The sequence below is a fragment of the Streptopelia decaocto genome (genome assembly GCF_964273445.1).
Source record: "Streptopelia decaocto genome assembly, chromosome: 6".
Lineage (NCBI taxonomy): Eukaryota > Metazoa > Chordata > Aves > Columbiformes > Columbidae > Streptopelia > Streptopelia decaocto.
Window position 1 is genome coordinate 56,900,576 of NC_138660.1, and position 18,846 is coordinate 56,919,421.

General features: G+C 42.2%; 1 protein-coding gene across 1 annotated transcript in view; it reads left to right on the forward strand.

The window, feature by feature from the left end:
• Positions 1 to 18,846, forward strand: part of PDIA5 (protein disulfide isomerase family A member 5) — a 101,754-nt gene that overhangs the window by 36,415 nt on the left and 46,493 nt on the right. The window contains exons 7-11 of the mRNA XM_082055909.1: positions 409 to 469; positions 4,299 to 4,366; positions 8,398 to 8,489; positions 8,594 to 8,665; positions 13,107 to 13,243. Of these exons, the coding sequence (XP_081912035.1) occupies positions 409 to 469; positions 4,299 to 4,366; positions 8,398 to 8,489; positions 8,594 to 8,665; positions 13,107 to 13,243 (430 nt within the window). The remainder of the gene's footprint in view (positions 1 to 408; positions 470 to 4,298; positions 4,367 to 8,397; positions 8,490 to 8,593; positions 8,666 to 13,106; positions 13,244 to 18,846) is intronic.

Below are 18,846 nucleotides of genomic sequence, written 5' to 3' on the forward strand. Positions count from 1 at the left end.
TCATGGTGTGGAAACTGAACTTGGTTTGTTTATTATCGAGGCTGACTTTTTGAATTAGAGTATGGCTTTTTGGATGGGTCAGGGAAGAAAAAGCTTCCAGTCAGAGATTCTGCAGTGAGGATAAACTGAGCCATGCAACTTCCACATCTCAACATTGAAGATACTGCTCTAGAATATTTAGCAGATATTTGAATCTGTAATAAATTTTGTAGTCTTCTTTCAAATTAAAATTGAGCAAGGAGAAGAAACTCAAGTTTTATCTGTTGGAAAGATGGGCCCCTCTTCCCTCCATATAAATGAGTCTATATTCTATGAATACATATTTTAACTATTTAAAGTTGTAACCAAAATATTAAGAGGTATGCTTGGGTATAGGTCTATTTTTGTTTTCTTTGGTTCATTCACTAGGAATTAAGAAGGCTTCTGAAGAAAGAAGACAAACCCCTTCTGATGATGTTCTATGCCCCATGTAAGTAACCCAGCATGTTCTGTCACCTTTCTCCCTTCTCCACTGAGAGATGTCGAAGTCTGAGTAGAAGCTTTACCTGTACTTCACTGATACCATCTTGACTCATCCTTATTGTTCAACTCCTTGTGTTGTTCTGTGTGGTTGTCTGCAGTTTCCCCCTAGTTGTCCATCGCTTTTATCCTGGTCTTGCCTATTTCTCTTGTGGTGGTGACTCTTGCCCATTGTTCTTTTAAGCAGCCGCTTTCTGTAATTTCTTTACCCGTTGTCCTTTCTAGATTTGCGTTGTACAAGGCAGAAACACTGTATGCTGAGTGCGTAAGTGTTAATACCTCTGTCTGAGATTGGCAAGCCCTCTGGCCTGTAAGGAGCTGTAAGTGCAAACGGGTATTGCACACACTTTTACTTTTGCAGTTTGGGCCATAGCATAAGACAAGCTGGTTCCACACAAGCAAAAGATCTCTGGAGGAGACCATGGAGTTGAAAAAAAACGATGTATTTGTTCTTCTGACTGCAGCCAGAGGGAACAGTGCAGGAATAAGTGGTCAGGAATAAGGAGTATCTTTCCTAATCCATCCAGGAGTCACCCTGGGTGTTCCTACCCACATCGGCAGGAGTAACTTAAATACAAGTGGGATTTCGTGGCGGGGGCAGGAAGGAAAGAGAAGAGCACACTGGAGTAACTGCGTTTCTTTTGTGACCTTGACCTTGTATTGCTGCTGTCTTGTCATTGCGCTGCCTGCTTGTTTCTTAATTTTGCAGATTTAAAATTGCTTTTTCGTGTTTCCTGGTGACTGGTACGTGAGAGGCTTTCCACCTCTTCAGAACAAGATAGTGTTGTTGTTCAGCTGGAAAACGGGAGTGCCATGAGAACGGAATAAACATGTGACCTAAGCTAGAAAAGCCTCCCAGCGCTGCCCTGGTAGGGACATGGGTGTTAGACACCACCAGCAATTTGCTGGCTGATTCTCTTTAAAACTCTGTCCCATGGCAGCCTTACCTGGTGTTTCTCAGTGTAATTTCTCTTGTAATTACTGCCCAAAACACCATTCTGCCTTTTTAGTCTAATCTGAATACTGCCAAGATGGCCAGAATTGCCCAAGACTTAGTTTGATGCATTACTAAGAGAATGTTTTTTCTTTTAATTAAATCAGTTGCAGCTCGTGCCTTCAGACTCTGCAGCAGGATGGTCCTGCGTGGCCCGGCATGGTGTGTGGTCGTTCCCAGTCGCTGCTGCTGCCTCGGCATCAGCGGGAGGTGATACGCCTGCTCTGCCTGTAAATCGCCCCTTCGGGGAGAGTTCCGCTGCAGAGTGCTTTCACAGTTTACCTGTATCATGAATAATTGTTTTCCACAACTGAGTCTCTTCTTGAAATCTGCCTTATCTAACCATTCGTTCTCTTTGAACCGTTCCCCCAGAAATCCTCATCCTTACAGTTTTTCTTCTTTTGAAGTGGCAAAACACCTGCTAGTCTTCAGTGCTGTAATACTTTTGCTGCTTTTTAAACTGCTGGGAAGGAAGCCTACTTGTAAGTTGGTGGTTTTTTTCTTTTTTTCCTCCCCTCTGATTCTGCAATTCTTAACTCCCTCATCTTTTATTTAACACACAAGACCTTCTGACTTGGTTCTTGTCCTTTTTTTTTATTTTTAAATTTTTTTTTACTCCTGCTACTGGAGACAGAATGTATCCAGCAGTTGAGTTAAAATACGGGCTTTGGGCAGCTGAAGTTACTGGTTGCATACAGGTGTTACCTTTCATAAACAGGAGCAGCAAATCAAGGCTGGTCACTAAAGGAAATTCTGCTTTACTTGTAAGGGGTGAGTCTGGCACAAGAGGACATCTGAGGCTTTGTCTGGGAAGCTGTGGGGAAGCTACATTATTTCTCTGCTTTGTTGGAAACAGGGGCTTTAGATTCATTGTGGCAGATTCATAGGAGATGGGCTCTTTCATTATGTACTAGTTGCAGAGGGAGATGAAAGCGACTGCAAACTTAAATGTAGTTTCTTTAATATTTCAGGAATGCTTGGTCTGGGTAAAACGCCCCAGAGCAAAGGCATGCTTTCCTTAGAAGATATTACCTATCATTTGGAGACCATTCGCTGTACTTTTGGACCTGTATTATAGAGTCAGACAGAACTAAATATGAAAAATTAGGTATACTTACAGGCATTCAGATTTATTTGTAGTTAACTCTGTCAAAGAAGACTCCTGCAAAAGACAGTCTGGACTTGGGAAGAAAAAGGAGCTGTTTATGTTACTGGAAACAAGACTTCAAAAACGGAAGTGTTAACTAGTGGAAAACTAAAATGCATTTAATTAAGCCCCCTCTTTTGAGTCAAAATACACCAAAAAAGAACAGAGGAAAATGACTTTTTTGAGGTTACCCTTTTATGCCTGCATAAGCTGATGGCATCCTGAAGAGCATAACCCAGAAATGCGTGGGCAGGAGATGTTGTGCTGAGGTGGGTTTGGGAGCAGCAAGTTCGAGGCAGTGGCAGAGCTGGGAGCAGAAGGACGATGGGGTGATGATGGCTGGGGGGAGAAGCTGGACGTGCCTGTGCTCCAGAAGAGAGTCCAGGGAGCAGTGAGAGGTTGAAGAGGAGGAGAGAGAGATCAGTAGCTGGGGCAGTTCAAGGCCTGAGGCAGCTGAAGAGAGAAAAACCACAGGATCCAGAAGATGGTATTAACAGCTCGTATCTTTTGATGTCTGTCCAGTGGCTGGGATGAAGCTGCAAGACCTTGGTTGGCCTCAAATGAGTGGTCTGTGCCCACCAAGAAATCGTCATTTTGACCAGCGCTGATTTAACAGCCTCACTGGCAATTTGAGCAGTGAGATCAAAGGTGGAAAGACCTCAGAAACAAGAAACAGTTTCCTCTGATTAAAGGATGTTCCTCCCAGGCATGTTGATGTGATCCTAAACCACTGGCTGCAAAATCTCTTCCTCCTTTCTGGGAGATATTTTCAAAAATCTTGTCTCTGCACCAGAGTAAAAATGTTGGCTACTGTCCCATGGTGGACCCAAGAGTTTCTACAAAAAGTGTCTGACGTGCTTGGCCGCAGCTTCCCCCTTTCCCACTGTCTGCCCTCCCGCCCCTTCCCATGTGCGTGCACGTGTTTGACTTGCCAGGGGTGAGACCTGCTGCTCACAAGGTGATTTACTGCTAATCTACTTAGCACTCCAGAGCGTCATCAAACAGCTCTCAGCATGCTCCAGCTAAACATTGGTAGTCTTCCTCACTGGCCATTTGTCTTTTCCTCAGCGTGTAAAATTATTGTATCTCACAAGGGCTGTTGCTTCTTCCGAGTTATGTCTTCCCAATTAGCAGAGCACTGTTTAACTTTTGATGTCTGTTTAATGTGTTTAAGAAATGTGTCTCAAATGAATTTCAAAGACTTGTTAAGCTGGGATGAACTTAAAGTACCTCCCCATCTCCCTTAAAGACCAGAAACCCACAAAGCTTTTTGTTTGAGTTTACAAGCATGACATCTTCCATTGACTTTTGAAAAGTGAGGTTCATGTTAAGCTCCCCTCTGGGCTCAGGTGAGAGCCTGAGGAATATAAGAAGGTGTTACTTTTCACAAAACTGGAATGAGAAACGAGTATGAAAATGAATAGCATGAAAAACATGCAAAAATAGCTGCATATACCAAGAAGCAATGTTCTTAGACATTAATAATCTAATAATTATTTAGTGAAATAGATAAGGAATTTTGCTTTAAAAAAATTGTATATAAAAAAATGTAGTTTCATATGCTTTGGCACATAGATCCTGTAGAACAGTCTGAATAGAGTTACTGGTATTTTACTTACACAATTTCTTTTTTATCAGGGTGTGGTGTTTGTAAGAGAATGATGCCGTCTTACCAGCAGGCAGGCACAGAACTGAAGGGTAAATATGTAAGTGTGAAGATAAGATTTATATAAAATCTAAAAAATCCTTTTAACACTTAATTTTTTTTTGAGTATTTAAAACCAGAAATACTAACTGAAGTGGGGAATTTTTAAGCAAGTCAAAACAAAACAAATGAATAAGTCTGTTCCAGATGTCTTCAAGATTCTCTCTCTTGGTTTTTATTATTTTTAAAACTTTGGAGAATGAGGTGAGGTCAGTCATGGTGAGGTCAGGGTGGGTGCCCGCATGTTAATAATTAATCCACTTTTTTAGTGGAGAATCACAGCATCATGCGAAGGGGATTTTCCTATGTTAGCTACTGATCATTCTCCTAGCCGCTAACCGTAAGTATTAATAAAATCTTATTGTTTTCCCATAGCTCTGTCAACAAAATTAGCATTCATACTGGATTTAAATGAAAGTAAGTTTTGCCTGTAATAAAATCCATTAACAGCTGTCACAATAATTTAGTTACCTGTTTGTATAAATAAGGCATATTGATCTTTCTAAGCAAGTCAAAGGTACCTCTCTAGTCAAGATTTTATAATGTGCTTAATGTATAATTTACATGATACCAATAATACGTAAGTAAGGATTGTTGTTTCATGGCTTTAGCTGGATTTAGTCTGATCCTGCCTGTTGGATCATTCACTGTCGAGTTTACAGGTTTGCTCAGGAGAGGTGAATGTGATGAGGAACGGATGAAGCCCCGGTTCATCGCTAGGGCAGCTCTGGCCACTGCTGCTCGCAACCACTGAGACTGTCAAGACTCCCCCATGTTCTCCCAACTCATTGTTTTTCAGAAGTGTTTTTTCCAAACCCTTGTTTGCTCAGGGCTGAAATGAGTGGGAGTTGTTCACATTTATTTAGAACACAGTACAACCCTTGAAGATATTTTCAAGAGCGTTCTTGTCTAGCCAGGCAGCACTCTAATGCCATCTCCCCTCGGTGGAGGGTGCGCTGTGGTCTTTGGGTCAGCGCTTCTGTCGTGTATGGTGGGTACATGGTGAGGCATGGGGTGGGCAGGAATTAGGAATGTATAAACCACCTACACAGGTAATACCAGAGAGCGGGCATGCCACAGAGCGCTGCATTCTCCTGCAATCATCCCTTCCTTGTCCCTGTGCAGCTTGTTTTATTAAATTCAGACTGGTGAATTGAAAGTCCAGATCTGTTCTAGTTTGATTATTTCCTTCCTCACATGGAAATGGTTTCTGTAGATCTGGGCTGATCCCGCGCAGCTGAGCGATGGGGCTGCAGTGCAGTGGTGAGCCTGGCAGTGCCTGTGCGCGCTGCAGCTCAGGTCAGGGCTGCTTTTTGCGCTGGAGTGGTTTTAGCTCAGGATCAGTTCAGAGGGAAGACCAGCTACACCACTGCTACCCGCATCTTTAACAAAAATCAGTCTCTTTGTCTAAATTTGACCTAATTAGCTTCCTGAGTGGAATGTGTACCCAGTTTGCTCTTTCTGAAGTCAGTTGTGCTGTACCCATCATAAATTATCCATGAGGAACCTTAGAGCGATGTTGACCTCCAGATCAGACTTTGGTGGAGAGTTTATGGTTGGTTTGGATGAGCTAAAGGTTTGGCCTTTAATCTGACCTGTCATTAGCTGTCAGGATGTGCCAGGCTCAAAAGCTATTATTGCTATTATATAGCAGGAAAATGAAATACAGCATTGCCTATTTAATGGGTCATAAAAAAGAAAAGGATGAACTGCATCTGTCACTGGTTGCTGTGTTCTCTTGGGACTGGTTATTTCTTGTCACAGTCCTGTTACTGACTTTAAACTGAAAGATGGTAGATTTAGATTAGATATAAGGAAGAAATTCTTTGCCTTGAGGGTGGTGAGGCACTGGAACAGGCTGCCCAGAGAAGCTGCGGATGCCCCATCCCTGGAAGTGTTCAAGGCCAGGTTGGACGGGGCTTTGAGTGACCTGGTATAGTGGAAAGTGTCCCTGCTCTTGGCAAGGGGGTTAGAACTAGGTGATCTTTAATGTTCCTTCCAACCCAAACCCTTCTACCAGTCTATAAGACATGGCCAGCTAGGAGAGGTTCAGAGTTGGTTTAGGTTATAGGTAGCTTGGTGGAGAGCAGATAAGTGTTGAAATATGTCAAATGTCACTGCGGAGGTGAAGGGAATAAACCGATCTTTGTGTCTGCTGTGGCTATTACAAGAGGTAATGGGCTTAAATTAAGGCCGGGGTCATTTTGCTAAAAGCAAATAAGGTAAACATTTGGCAGGAGCAGCTTAGGTATAGAGGGAGGATCCTGGCTTTGGGTAGTAGGTGTGTTTTGATGGTCCCCAACAGCCTGGTATTACATAATTCTGTGATAATAGGCCAGCTCAAGCTGTTACATTTTTCATTAAAAATGAATCCCATTGTAATAGGCTAATTATGTTTCATATGATGTATGAACATGAGAATGAATCCAAGTTATTGACCTGTATCAACCACTGCAGGCTGGGTGGACACAGTGAAATTGTAGCAGAGTATCTTGCATGGCCAGCAACACCCATTTGAAATCTGGGGAATCCCCCGAAAATTCAAGGCAAATGTGAAATCTGGTCGACTGGTATTTATGAGGGAATTAATGAATGAACCTGGTTCTCTCTTTATAAAGCAACCACTGTGTCCTGATCCTCTTGCATTTACTTACATCAAGTGGTGACATAGAGGATGAGGGAAGGGAAGAATTTGGTCTAGGCAATCTTGTATGAATTAAGTCAATCTGGTTGTTGGAACTACAAGGAAAATTCAAAGTAAGAGACTTGGCCAGGCAGTATAAACCCTATTTCTGTACCCTGCTCAATTAGCTTTCCTTTATCATTTCTCAGTATAGGGAAGAGAAAACTAAGTATTTTTTTGTAACTTTCCAGCACTTTCTTAGAAAAAGTTGACCTTCAAATGAGGATTTTCTGCTTTAAGATTTATTTCATGCTGTCGCTGAGCACATTTGGTTGGTCTGTGCAGTTTGCTGCAGTCAGGAACCTGGCATTAAATTCTGATGTGATATTTCATCTGGAAGAAGAAAAATCCTGGTTTTGGAGGGGGGAGAAGGAAGGGTTTGGATTAAGACCCTGCTGCTAATGTGATTTAAGCCATCAGTGTCATTATACTAAGTTAATCATTAAGTGGTATCTCAGCAACTCACTGGTTGAAGGTTTGACAGCAGAATGACCTCTGCGTGAATCCCACACCCACAGAAACTCAAAATCAGTCCCATCTTCAAATTTTCAAGTCAGAAATTTTTGGAAGACAATTGGACAGAGCATGGGATAAGTCACAGGAGCCCTGAGCCTGAAGCTTTGGGTGAAGGGCTCTTGAGGTGGAGGATGGGTTGGGATAAATGTGAGGAAAGGGAAGGAAAGGCTTTTTGTTTCACTTGCCAGTCTGAAAAGCTACTGTGCTTCTGTGCCCCTTGTTTAATATCTGTAGGACAAGGTGAATTCTTAACTCTCATTTTACCCCACCACTTAAGTTAGTTAACATACTGAAAGTGTATAAATACCATGTGGTGTTTCCTGGGCTCATGGAAATAGGGCACATTTTACTTTCGCATCAAAGTAATGCTGATGCCAGTTAGTAAGTACGTTTTTGAACTGGGTGCTTGGTTGGTTAGAGCTTCTGGACTTAGCTGAGATTGTAACTTAATTGCTGGAGTAGAAACCAGAGAGATGAGGGTGGAACTTCCTGTGTCCTGGCTAGAGTTTGGATGCAAACTAAGCCACATCCTTGTAGAAGAAGGAAAAAACATCTAGTTAGGCTTGTAGCTTAAAATCTAAATATGTAAAGAAGAACACAAGTAGTGGGACTGAGATAAGGCCCTTTACGTATTTCTGTTAGTGGGTGAATAAAAAGAAACAGAGACACTTCCAGAGGAAGGAGGAGGTGACAAGCAGATTGGCTTACAGCAATATGAATGAAATCAGAATGTGCACAGAGCTTAGTTGTTTTTACTTAATTCTTTACAAAAAGTTGTAGTGTGTTCCTGCTGTATTGTAAAAATCAATATGATTATGCTCTGTCTTTTTCAGGTTCTTGCGGGGATGAATGTTTATTCTGCTGAATTTGAAAGAATAAAGGAAGAATACAATGTCCGGGGATATCCCACAATCTGCTATTTTGAGTCAGTTATGTTTTGCTACTACTTTAGAAATCATACACTCAACTGTAATTGCATGTTGTTATCTTCCAGGGCAAGGACTAAACCTTGTTTTGTTGCTTTAACAGGAAAGGAAAGTTCCTGTTCCACTTTGAGAACTATGGTGCTACTGCAGCGGATATAGCAGAGTGGCTGAAAAAGTAAGGCATTGAACTTCATGCGCTTTTATGTACTCTTCATTATTTACAGAATGTAATGGTTTAGGAATAGCCATTTCTCCCTCATTCCCTCCGCTTGGAAGAGCAAACAAAACTACCCTGCTGAGATTGGCTAAACTAGTACAGAGCGGTTGCCTAATCTTTGGTTTTTAGCATGCATGCCTTGTGTTTTACAACTGCATTTTGTCTGTAATAGGAGACTGTCTGTGGGTCAACATATATACAGATCTCAGCTTTGTTAAAAATGCCAACATAAATTTCCAGGGATCTTGAGTACCTGAACACTAATACCTTGCAAAACGTCTAATTTTGTTGTTTTGTTAAAAATGTATATACCAAGCACACGGTTCTCATTGGTTCTGGAGCCTTTAGAGTGTGTTGCGGAGACAAACAGGAGATCAAGGCACCCTGGATTGCTAGTCATTTTTACAGCGTCTGTGTCTCCTGTCATGACATGAAGTGGTGTTGAAAGCATCTTGTTCTATGTAAAGAGAGCTATTTGCAGTCATAAATATTTTGGGGAGTGAATAAGCCTACAGGACTGGCAGTTGAGAGAGAGGCAGTGAAAGCATGTGATTGTGTGTGTTTAGTTGCTGTTCGGCTGGTGCAAATCAGCACATCGTCAGTGAAGCTGATAGAGCAGCTGGAGAGAGCCGAGAATCTGGTGATGGAGAAATGCTGTTAGCAGGCAGCCCCGGCTCTTGGGCATGATGTCGTTTTTGTAACCCTCCCTTGTTTGCTGCAGCCACAGAAATAATCTGGAAATGAAGTTAATAAAAGGAAACAAATGCATGGGAAGGAACAGTTGCAAACTATTGTGATAATATGGCTTAGCAAAGCTGGCTCAGAGTAAGTGTTTCACCGTACCAGTGGGGCTATGCTGGGGACATGCATATGGTTGCAGGCAGCCCAGGGTCTTCAGCAGTGGTAGGTGCTTCAGGATTGGGAACTCAGGAATGAAGCGACAGCAGCGTCCCCTGTTAGCATCAGAAGGGACAAACACTGCAGGCGAGTATTGCCTGGTGGATCAAAGAGGAGGAATTTAGCCATAGTCTTTAAGCCTCATTTAGTCCATTAAGCCTTCAGATCCGAATGATCAAGATGGCAACACTAGCAATGCTGAGGAGATGATCAGCGCTTGGAGCAAGGATGTGACTTAATCACCTGCACTTTATTGTGCTTTTCAGTGTTGCAAGGATGTGGTTATCTCTTGGCTACCACATGTGAAACATTAGATGTTGGAGATGGGTTTTTTTCTCCTGTCTGCCCACATAATATCCAGATAATCCCTGTAATATGCAGGGCCTTTATATCAGTGCTGTGACAGCAAGTGAACACAGCTACTGGAGGCAAAGCAGAACAGCTCTTTCCAATGGTAATCTCTGCTAACAAGCCACTGTGGGCTTTGGCTGATATTTCAGCAGTCCAGAGCTAAAGACAGCTGTTTGTCCTCACTTAGTGCAATGCTTATTAGTTTCCCTAAAGATGGCCCGAGCAGTAGCCTTCTTGCCCCTGTTTTGTATAAGTACAACTTTTAAGGAGATGATGCATACTTAAATTTTGCCAGTAATTGATGTTGCAATTAAAACTGTATATGGGGTAAATCTTCCACATGCGTAATATTACATTACTCTGAGGAATCTGCAGTACAAGTAGTCAGATGGTATAGCAAGGGCTTTAGGAAAGCCAAAGAGTGCAATTAAATATCTGCAGGGTGTATAGGCTATATTTCAGAGTAGTATAATATTAAAATCATATCAGGAATTTGCTCTGAGGCAAAATGTTGCTCTGCGGAGTGGGGGCAGAGCAGTGCGAGGGTGTACCTGGCTGCCCATAGTGAGGAAAACCAGGGCGTTTTTGTGCTGTGCATGCATGTGCTGTCATCACAGATTCCTGAAAGAGAATCCAGCAGACATTGAGCTATACAAAATGACCTATTTTTTGTGGACACTATGTACACACTGCAGAAAAGCAACCTTTTCTCTTTACCCCTTCTCTGTTTTTTCCCTTTAAATCTTACTTGTGAAGTTCATCTATGCTATTTTTTTGGGGAGGACATGATATAAATTAATGAAGTTAGAAATATTTAAATTATTGAAAGGATGTTTTCCGTGTTGATTTTCTTGGAACAAGAGGTGCTAGTTGGGAGGACTCTGGCACCTTTCTTTTGCTACTTATTGAAGGTGATTCTTCCTTCCTTCCGTGTGCTGATGTGTCAGTCTTACATTTATTTAACCTCTCTTATCTTCTTAATGGCTACTATCTGATGGGGTTTCAGATGTTTTCATGAGGCAATAGAAAGAAACCATCATACAGCCTTACTCCAACACACAGCATTATTAACATGAAGAGGTGCTATCTCCTACGTACCACAGCTCTTTTATTTTTTTCTTTTGTTTTCTTTTTTATTTTTTTTGATCTGACACACAGCTGTAGCAGCCTAGATGGGATGCAAGCCAGACAGCTTCTTGCTGCCTTCAATAGCTGCTTAGTTTGTCTTGCTGCTTTTATGAACTCCTCTCGGGCCCTTCCTTAGCGGCAGCTACTCAGTTAAATCAAGAACTTCTTCTCTGTTCTTAATTGAATTAGCTCTTGATAACTCTTCCACACTTCTGTCATCCTATTTTTTCGTCTTCAGGCGTTGGATGTGCCTTGTCTAACTTTTAAATGACAATTTAGATTTTGCTCATTGCTTCCTCCAGGCCTTGAGGTGCTTCTTACCAGCTCCTGTGTAGGCTTATTAGCATGCACAGCATTTTAAAGTGGGCCGTTGGAATAAACATCCTGTGCCCTGCTTTACTAATTCCTTCCTGAAATAGGTCATGCCAGGCCCTGCTAAACACAGCATTCTGCCAGTGCTTTGGAGCTGCTGTGTCCATGTTCATCATGCTCTGCCTGCTCAGCCCAGCTCCCCTTCCAAATTCAGTAAGTGTCATGGTGTTTTCTGGAAAGCCTTCAGTCTGCCAGGGTACCTGCAGATTATTACTCTCTAACAAGCTGAGCAATGAGCAAACTGATTGTCTGCTGAGCTTTTAGAGAGTAAACTTGTGGATGGGGACCTGCCTCTTTCTCCCTCTTGGCTGCTTAGCCGAGTGCAGCTCTGATCTTTGTTTTCATGTTTGTTTCTAGATTCGTTTATCATATAAGCAGCAGCAGAGGTGTGCCTCAGAGTTTTGCATGGATTGCTTAATATTCTTGGATCATACCCATTGCTTATATCAACAGAATTTGTTATCTGAATCTGTGTCTCTCTCTACCACTTTTTTTATCAAACTAGGCTTTCAGCCTAGAAATGAGTAAGGCAGGATAAATGAGTTGTCATCCATTTGCCATTCCTTGTTCCAGGCAGCTAACACAATAATACATTTTAATCAAAAATAGTAAATCTGCTTTTACTAGAGATGGGGTCACATCCAGACCTGTATTTTGCCAAAGAATTTGTGGAACTGTGGGGGGGGGGGGGCATTTGGAACTCATTACTACAACTGGCAAGGATAAAATAGCTTCAAAGTCTAGCTCCAAATGTTCGTATGTTTGGGTGTCCTTTATGTGAACACTGCTTTAGCAAATAAAATGTCAATTAGCATAGTTTAGTTCACATCTGCCAAATTCTCTTTTTGATGTGCATTCGTAAAAGCCGAGAACAATTGTTTAGTGGGATGATGAGCACTGAACTGATCCAAAGGAGCCTGGATTCAGTTTCCACATTTGTCACAGTGTCTTTGAGCAGCCTCTCTGGCTCTGATCCATCAAAGATGGTTAAACTCACGTGCAGTCATAGTGAAGTCGGTAGAACATGTCGCTTATCTTTTAGGTTAAGCATGCAGTTGAGTAGCTTTGCTGAATTAGGCCTACGAGCCTGCTGCCGAGTGAGGGCATAACGATGCTTCCCCAGGTCACAGGGCTGTTCAGGGTAAAACCGTCTATTCCTGGGGAAACGGTCTGTGTAACTGCGCCTCCTCCTTTCTCTGTCAGCCCTAATCACACTGTCAGTATTCAAGGTGACTGGTTAGATGCGCTGTTTCTGCTCGCTGCTTTTTTCTTTCATTTGCAATGGCTCCTGTGAACTACCGCATGTGAATGCTGTGAGAAAGGCAGCATCCTGCTGAGCAGGGTAAAAGGGTAGCAGCAGATGCATCTGATGTCTATAATGTAATAACCAAGCAGTCTGGTTATCTTCTTGCTTCATCCCCTTCCATACCTGATCTGTCCTTATGCGGATTTCTTTATTCCTCCTCCAGTTTTATCTGAGTTTCAGTGCTCATGAGTTTTGGGTGGGTGCAATTATGGAAGCTGTTCAGCAGGGCTAGTGTGTCATGCATGTATGGACATTGGCCCCAAGTGGTTGCTTGCGGTCCAACTTGCCAGACTGCCTGCTTGGCCCCAGAGAGCTTCTTTTCAGCTGTGTCTGTTTGTCTTGTAGCCCACAGGCACCTCAGCCACAGGCTCCGGAGACTCCCTGGGCAGATGAAGAAAATGTAGTTTATCACCTGACTGATGAGGACTTCGACAAGTTTCTAAAAGATCATTCATCTGTGCTAGTGATGTTCCATGCACCATGTGAGTTTGTTTTTGTTCTATTTTGTACCCTGAGCCAAGTGCTTGCTAGCAAAATCAATGATGATCTTCTGTGGAGGTTTCACAGAGCCTTGAACTCAAAATTCAGGCTTTTCTTGTTTGTGATTTTTAAATACACGAGGCATGAAATGTTTGTGAAGTTGCTGACTTCGAGTATAGGACAGAGATGTGCTGATGGAAGAGATACTTTGTAGGCCGAGTCAAAACATAACTGAAGAGTGTAATGAAGCTTAGATGGTCTGAGGACTCATCGCTTTACAGCATGATTTCCCATTTTCAGCTTGTCTTCTGTGTTGTTTGCTCTCAAAGCAGAACTGTGGTTGATTGAGAAACTCAGCATGAGAACCATGAGCTCCTGAGTCCTGGTTCACGGCTGCTGAATGTGTCATTTTGAGCATTTTCACTCCTCCGCTGTAGTTAGTTCTCAGGCAACGTAAGGGGTGACGGTTATTACATATTGTGCTGAAGTATGGTAAAACTTGATCTAAGTTCAGAAAGTCTCCAGGACTTTTGAAAACTAATGCAGAGCTGGTAGTGATACTACTTACTGTTAGACTGAGAATGCATTGGGATGTTTTTTTTTCATGACTCGATGTTTTATCTTGAGCAATAAAATGCAGTGGGCTGCCCAGAGATGTTGCCTTGAGAAAACTGTTCCAGTTACATCGTCCCCCTGTATGATGCAGGTGGAAGAGTGTGTTAACCACTCTGTTCTCTTAGGATGCAAGTTGTTTCAGCTACATAGCTGGTTCTAGCAATTCTTTATGTCTGCGATGGAAGGTTCAGGCTCAAATCTGCGATGCTGGGTGATACACAGCTTCTGTTTCCTCTTGTTGCTGTGCTGGCAGTTGCACTTGGGTGAGATGGGCACAATTTGAAGGTCAGGGCTCTGGAGGCGGGCTGTGTGCTCACAGCTGAACAACGGAGGGTCTTGGCACAGTGACTCAAATCCTGCTTCCTTCTAAGCCAGCAGGAGTTAGCTCCAAAATGCCTTTTTTGAAGGTCTGCTCATAAGACTCATTTGAAAAACATACCGTAATGAATTTCCTTTGCCCGATTAAGCGTCTAGGGATTTGATCCACCGAAGCAGGTGACTGGCTGCTGTTTTGTTGCTGTGTTCACTGGATTATTTGTACTAATGAAAGTGGGACCGGAGATTAACGCCTGGTCTGAAAACCAAAACACAAGTGGCAGAACTGATGAAGCCTGGTTTGCTCAGGAGTTATCCTTTGTTACCCAAATCCTTCCTTCCCCAGATTTCCCTGCACCCTGGCGTGCAGGCGGCAGCACAGGCTGCTGCTCTTCAGGCTGGACGCTGGCTGCTTTGGCTGCCAAACAGAAATGCAACTGATGAATTTCCCTCTCTGTACACAATGGTTAGGGCTAAGTGTCCTCTTTAGCCCCAGATTTTTCTATATTTACAGAGGTTCAGTCATAGTTGAAAGCTTTGCCATTTTTTGAGTTTGTAAATGGGTAAAGGAGTCCACTCATGTATTTGTGAGGGGGAGGAGCAAGAAGAAATCTACGGTTGGCCCTACAAACTGTATTCCTTTAGGAAGTCAGGTTAAAAATAGATGAACACACAGCTGCAATCAAATTTTATAGTAAATTCAAGTTAGTTATAAATCCAAACAGGGCTCTCTTCAGTTTTGGGTTTTATTAAGTATTTTCTAAAGCACAAATAATACAGTTTTAGGGGTAACAATATTGTGTGACCTATTTGGAGAGAAGGGGTACTTCCAGCTATGTACATTTTGTACTAAGGGGCATTCTGTGCTAAGGTACAGCAGTACTTTGGCAAAAGCTGTTTTAAAAGTAAATCAAATGCCTGAATCAGGCTGTTGCAGTCTCCTGATAACATGTTCCAGCTGCTCAGAATTGGGATAAAGAATGTTCCTTGACAGAATAACTTCATTTGAAATACAACTTGAGTATTTGCGGCATTTTATTTACATTCAGGTGTGGTATGCTTACGTGCAGAATCCAGCTTGTACATGTGTAAAAGATCAGGGTTTGTAAGAATCCTCTCTGGGCATCCTCAGCAGAGAGTGTTAGGCTTGCAAACTAATGACAGACAACTACCATAAACAGTTATCTCCATGATTAAAAGATCTTGTCCTAGCTCTTCTTAAATGTGCTAATGGAGCCACCTTATGAATATTAAGAGACAAATGACTCCAGTAAAAGAAGCAGTAAAAACCGAGGACATCTTCCTTGTTTTAACCTTGGTAGCTTAGATAGAAAAAAATGTTGAAACAGATGTACAAAATTAGGCCCAGAACTCAGTATACACTTCTGTGTAACTAAGAATAAGCAAGGGGATTTCAACACTGACCTGGAATTAGCAAGTACTTAAAACCCTCTGTCACCATGCAGCATACACGTGACTTGGAGTTTTTCTAGCATACTATCAATCTTGTGTTCCTGAGAAGTTATTTTACTAGAGGGAGAATTATTTCAATGATGCTTTATTTACACAGTCAGATGACCGATGCATTAATAGAGTGTAGTATTAAAAGTTGTGTGGGGAACTGGGAGCTTTTTATCTGTACCTCAGGTGCTGAAGATAGAGCTGAACCAAACACATCCCCAGTAAATCCCTGTGAACTGCAGAATTAGGCACTGTGATTAATGTGTCCAGTTGGGTCTCCATGCCTGTGGCTACTAATGATGGTTCCTGAGGACCACACTATAATTATTTACAATCAGTTGCACTTACTAGCCCAATTAAAGGCATCACAGCATTTTGTGTTAAGTGCAGCCCAGGATAACCAGGTTGCACCAGTGCAGCTACCTGTGATTTAAACACGTCAGGGAGGTCTGCAGTGTGCAACTGGCACCTCTTGCTGTCAGAGACCTTATACCTTTTCTGCAATAATTTAGCACAACTGTTAAAGTGAAGATGTGCTGCTTTGAGACGTTACTGCTGGCCCTGAGAAACATGAGTGTGGGTGAGCAGGATGAGTTTATCTTGCTTTCGTTTTGCAGGTCACTAGGGACACAAACCAGGATTTTTAACCTTCTGAAACTCCTTTGTAAAGCCCTTAAGAGGATGTTGAATAAATCTGAATATTTAGCGTAGGTAAACAGAGGCCCAAGTAGCCAGGAGTCTGAAGGCATTCTCCCTCCCCAGCCATCTGCAAAGGATGCACAGCCTTGTGCTCCTTATTCAAGCATTTTGCTGAAATGTCACAATTGCTGCTGGCAAGCATAGAGTTATCCTGGGTGTATCCAGACCAGAGTCTTGCAGATGTCTGAAGTGGGTTTTTTTCTATGTATTGCTGTTGTACCCAGAAATTTCAGTTATGGACTGAGATCTCCTGCACTATACAAAAGAACACACAAATGGCCCTTTCCCACAAAGGATGTGGAGTTTTTGCTTGGGTTGATCATATTTGCTAACATGAGATATTGCAGTTACGTTAGTGGGCCTCTTGCTGAGTGTGTAACAGAAGATGCATTGCACCAACCAAAGCTATTTCTGTACCATAATGTAAATAAAGGCACCCATACAGCTTATGATAGTGTTCTGTTAGCAGTGAGAATAAAGACTCCATGTCTGTATGTGCTTTTTGATATCTGTGCCTACAGCTGATCCATTTATTTAGATGCCCAAGATGACAGCTGGGTTCTGAATGTCTCTAAATATGGGTTGTGCTGCCAGTCAAGTGTTGTTAAATGCTTTAGTGACATGTGGACTCTCTGGGACTTAAAATGCTACTAAGTCACTTGAGCACAAAAAAGCACCCTGTATGTGTTTTCGATTTTCCCATCAAACTGTTTGTGTCAAGTGCAATTTTAAAAATAATTCTGTCCAAAATATTTGCCAAATTAGTGCAGGTTGCGATCTTTCTGATTTGGTTTCGTCAAAGGAATAAAAACCTCACTAATTTCGCTTTCTGCATTTTTCACAACATTTTTCTCCAAAGCACATCTGAGAGTCTTGCACAAAATAAACCTACCCAAGCTGCTGCTAAGTCAATTCATATGCTACTGAAGGGTGTTTAAAGTCTAGGGTTGAAATTGAAGTCAATTCAGAAACATGTTCTTCAAAGTGTCTGCTTTTCATGCACAGGAGTTACTTTCCACTACGTTTTGTTAACACGAAGGACACTGCTAACATTTTAAAGCGTATCTTTTCCTGCAGCCTTATCGAGAATAAAGTCCTGGTGCCACCAGGAGCTGTAGGTACATTTAGCAAACACAGATCTGAGTAGTCCCTGTTGCTAATGAGGTTGGTCTTCAGTCACCTCTGATATTTGCTTGGAGTTGCTTTTCCCCCCAGTTATTCCCCACAGCAAAGTCCATGGTCCAGTCCTGATGCCAGAGGTAACAAAGGGCAAGAAGTGCTTTGGCTGTACTGTTAGTGTGAGTGTGCGTTTGCTTTTTAAAGGGTTAAACTATTAAGACATTTTTCCTGCAGTGTGTCTTCCTTGTACATGAGCTTAAATTCATGTTAAACCCGTCTTCTTCCCAGCATGCTTCCTTCTACAGAGACTTCATATAAGCTGTAGTTCCAGGACTTAAAGTTGAAAAACAATGTCAGTACCCTTTGTGCGTATTGGAACCATCACAGTTTCCTCCCTTGATAAGGAGGGAAGGCAGGGAAAATGCAGCGCCTTGTTGGTTTTTTTCCTTAATTTGTTCTTGGAAACTGCTTTGGAGATGCAGCCCTGATATACCTTTTCCTGCTCCCCCCTGCAGTGGGAGGGCAAAAATACATCTTGAGATGATAAAGTGCACTGTAGTTTTGATGTGTTGTTGAAATGTCCATGAAATTCCTTTCCTGTCCTCAGATATTTTCTCTCCCTTTATAAACCAGGCTGATAAATTACACAGTTGATGCTTTCCAAAGCCAACTATTCAGCTTTGCAAGTTTTTAATTGCATGGGGAGCTGTTTTATCAATTTAGCTTTGAAAAACAGCTTTTCACACCCTTCCCTCCTCCTTCTGGTGCATTAAAACCCAAAGCCAGCCAATTAGCCCAATACAAGATGAAGGCCTCCAGCTTCTAACCAAGCAGTGGACTTGGATCTCTCCCTGCTGGTGCACCATCATTGGCTTCAGTGGACTTGTTTTTGCTTCTTACCGCTGCATGTGGTGAGATTAGGATGCAGGAATCCATTGCTTGTATAAATACAAAGTAAAGTGAACCCAAAATGAGCTCACAAAATCAAATCTGTTTTTTTCAAACTGGGTTTTATACTATAAATAAATAAGTTTCCCTTTCAGACCCTGACTGGTTCCTTATGAAAGCAAACTGCCATGGCAGTAGCGCCGATTGGTGTGTCTATTGGCAGCCCCAGCAGAGAGGCCATGAGTTGAAAAGGCTGAAGAGCTAATTTACTGTGCAGCCTGAAAAAAATAGCCATTCCAGCACAGGTCAGCAGCAGCCTAACATTGGCAGCCTGTGATAAATAAAATCTGAAGGTTTTCCATGCTAATTCATTATTCCATCAAGTTTTAGTTTGTTTTTTTTTTTGTGTGTGGTTTTTTTCGTTTGTTTGGTTGTTTTTTTTTAAATGTAAACCAATCCGGTTGCACCAGTTAACTGGAGGTTAAAGGCCTGTGGGTTATCCAAATAA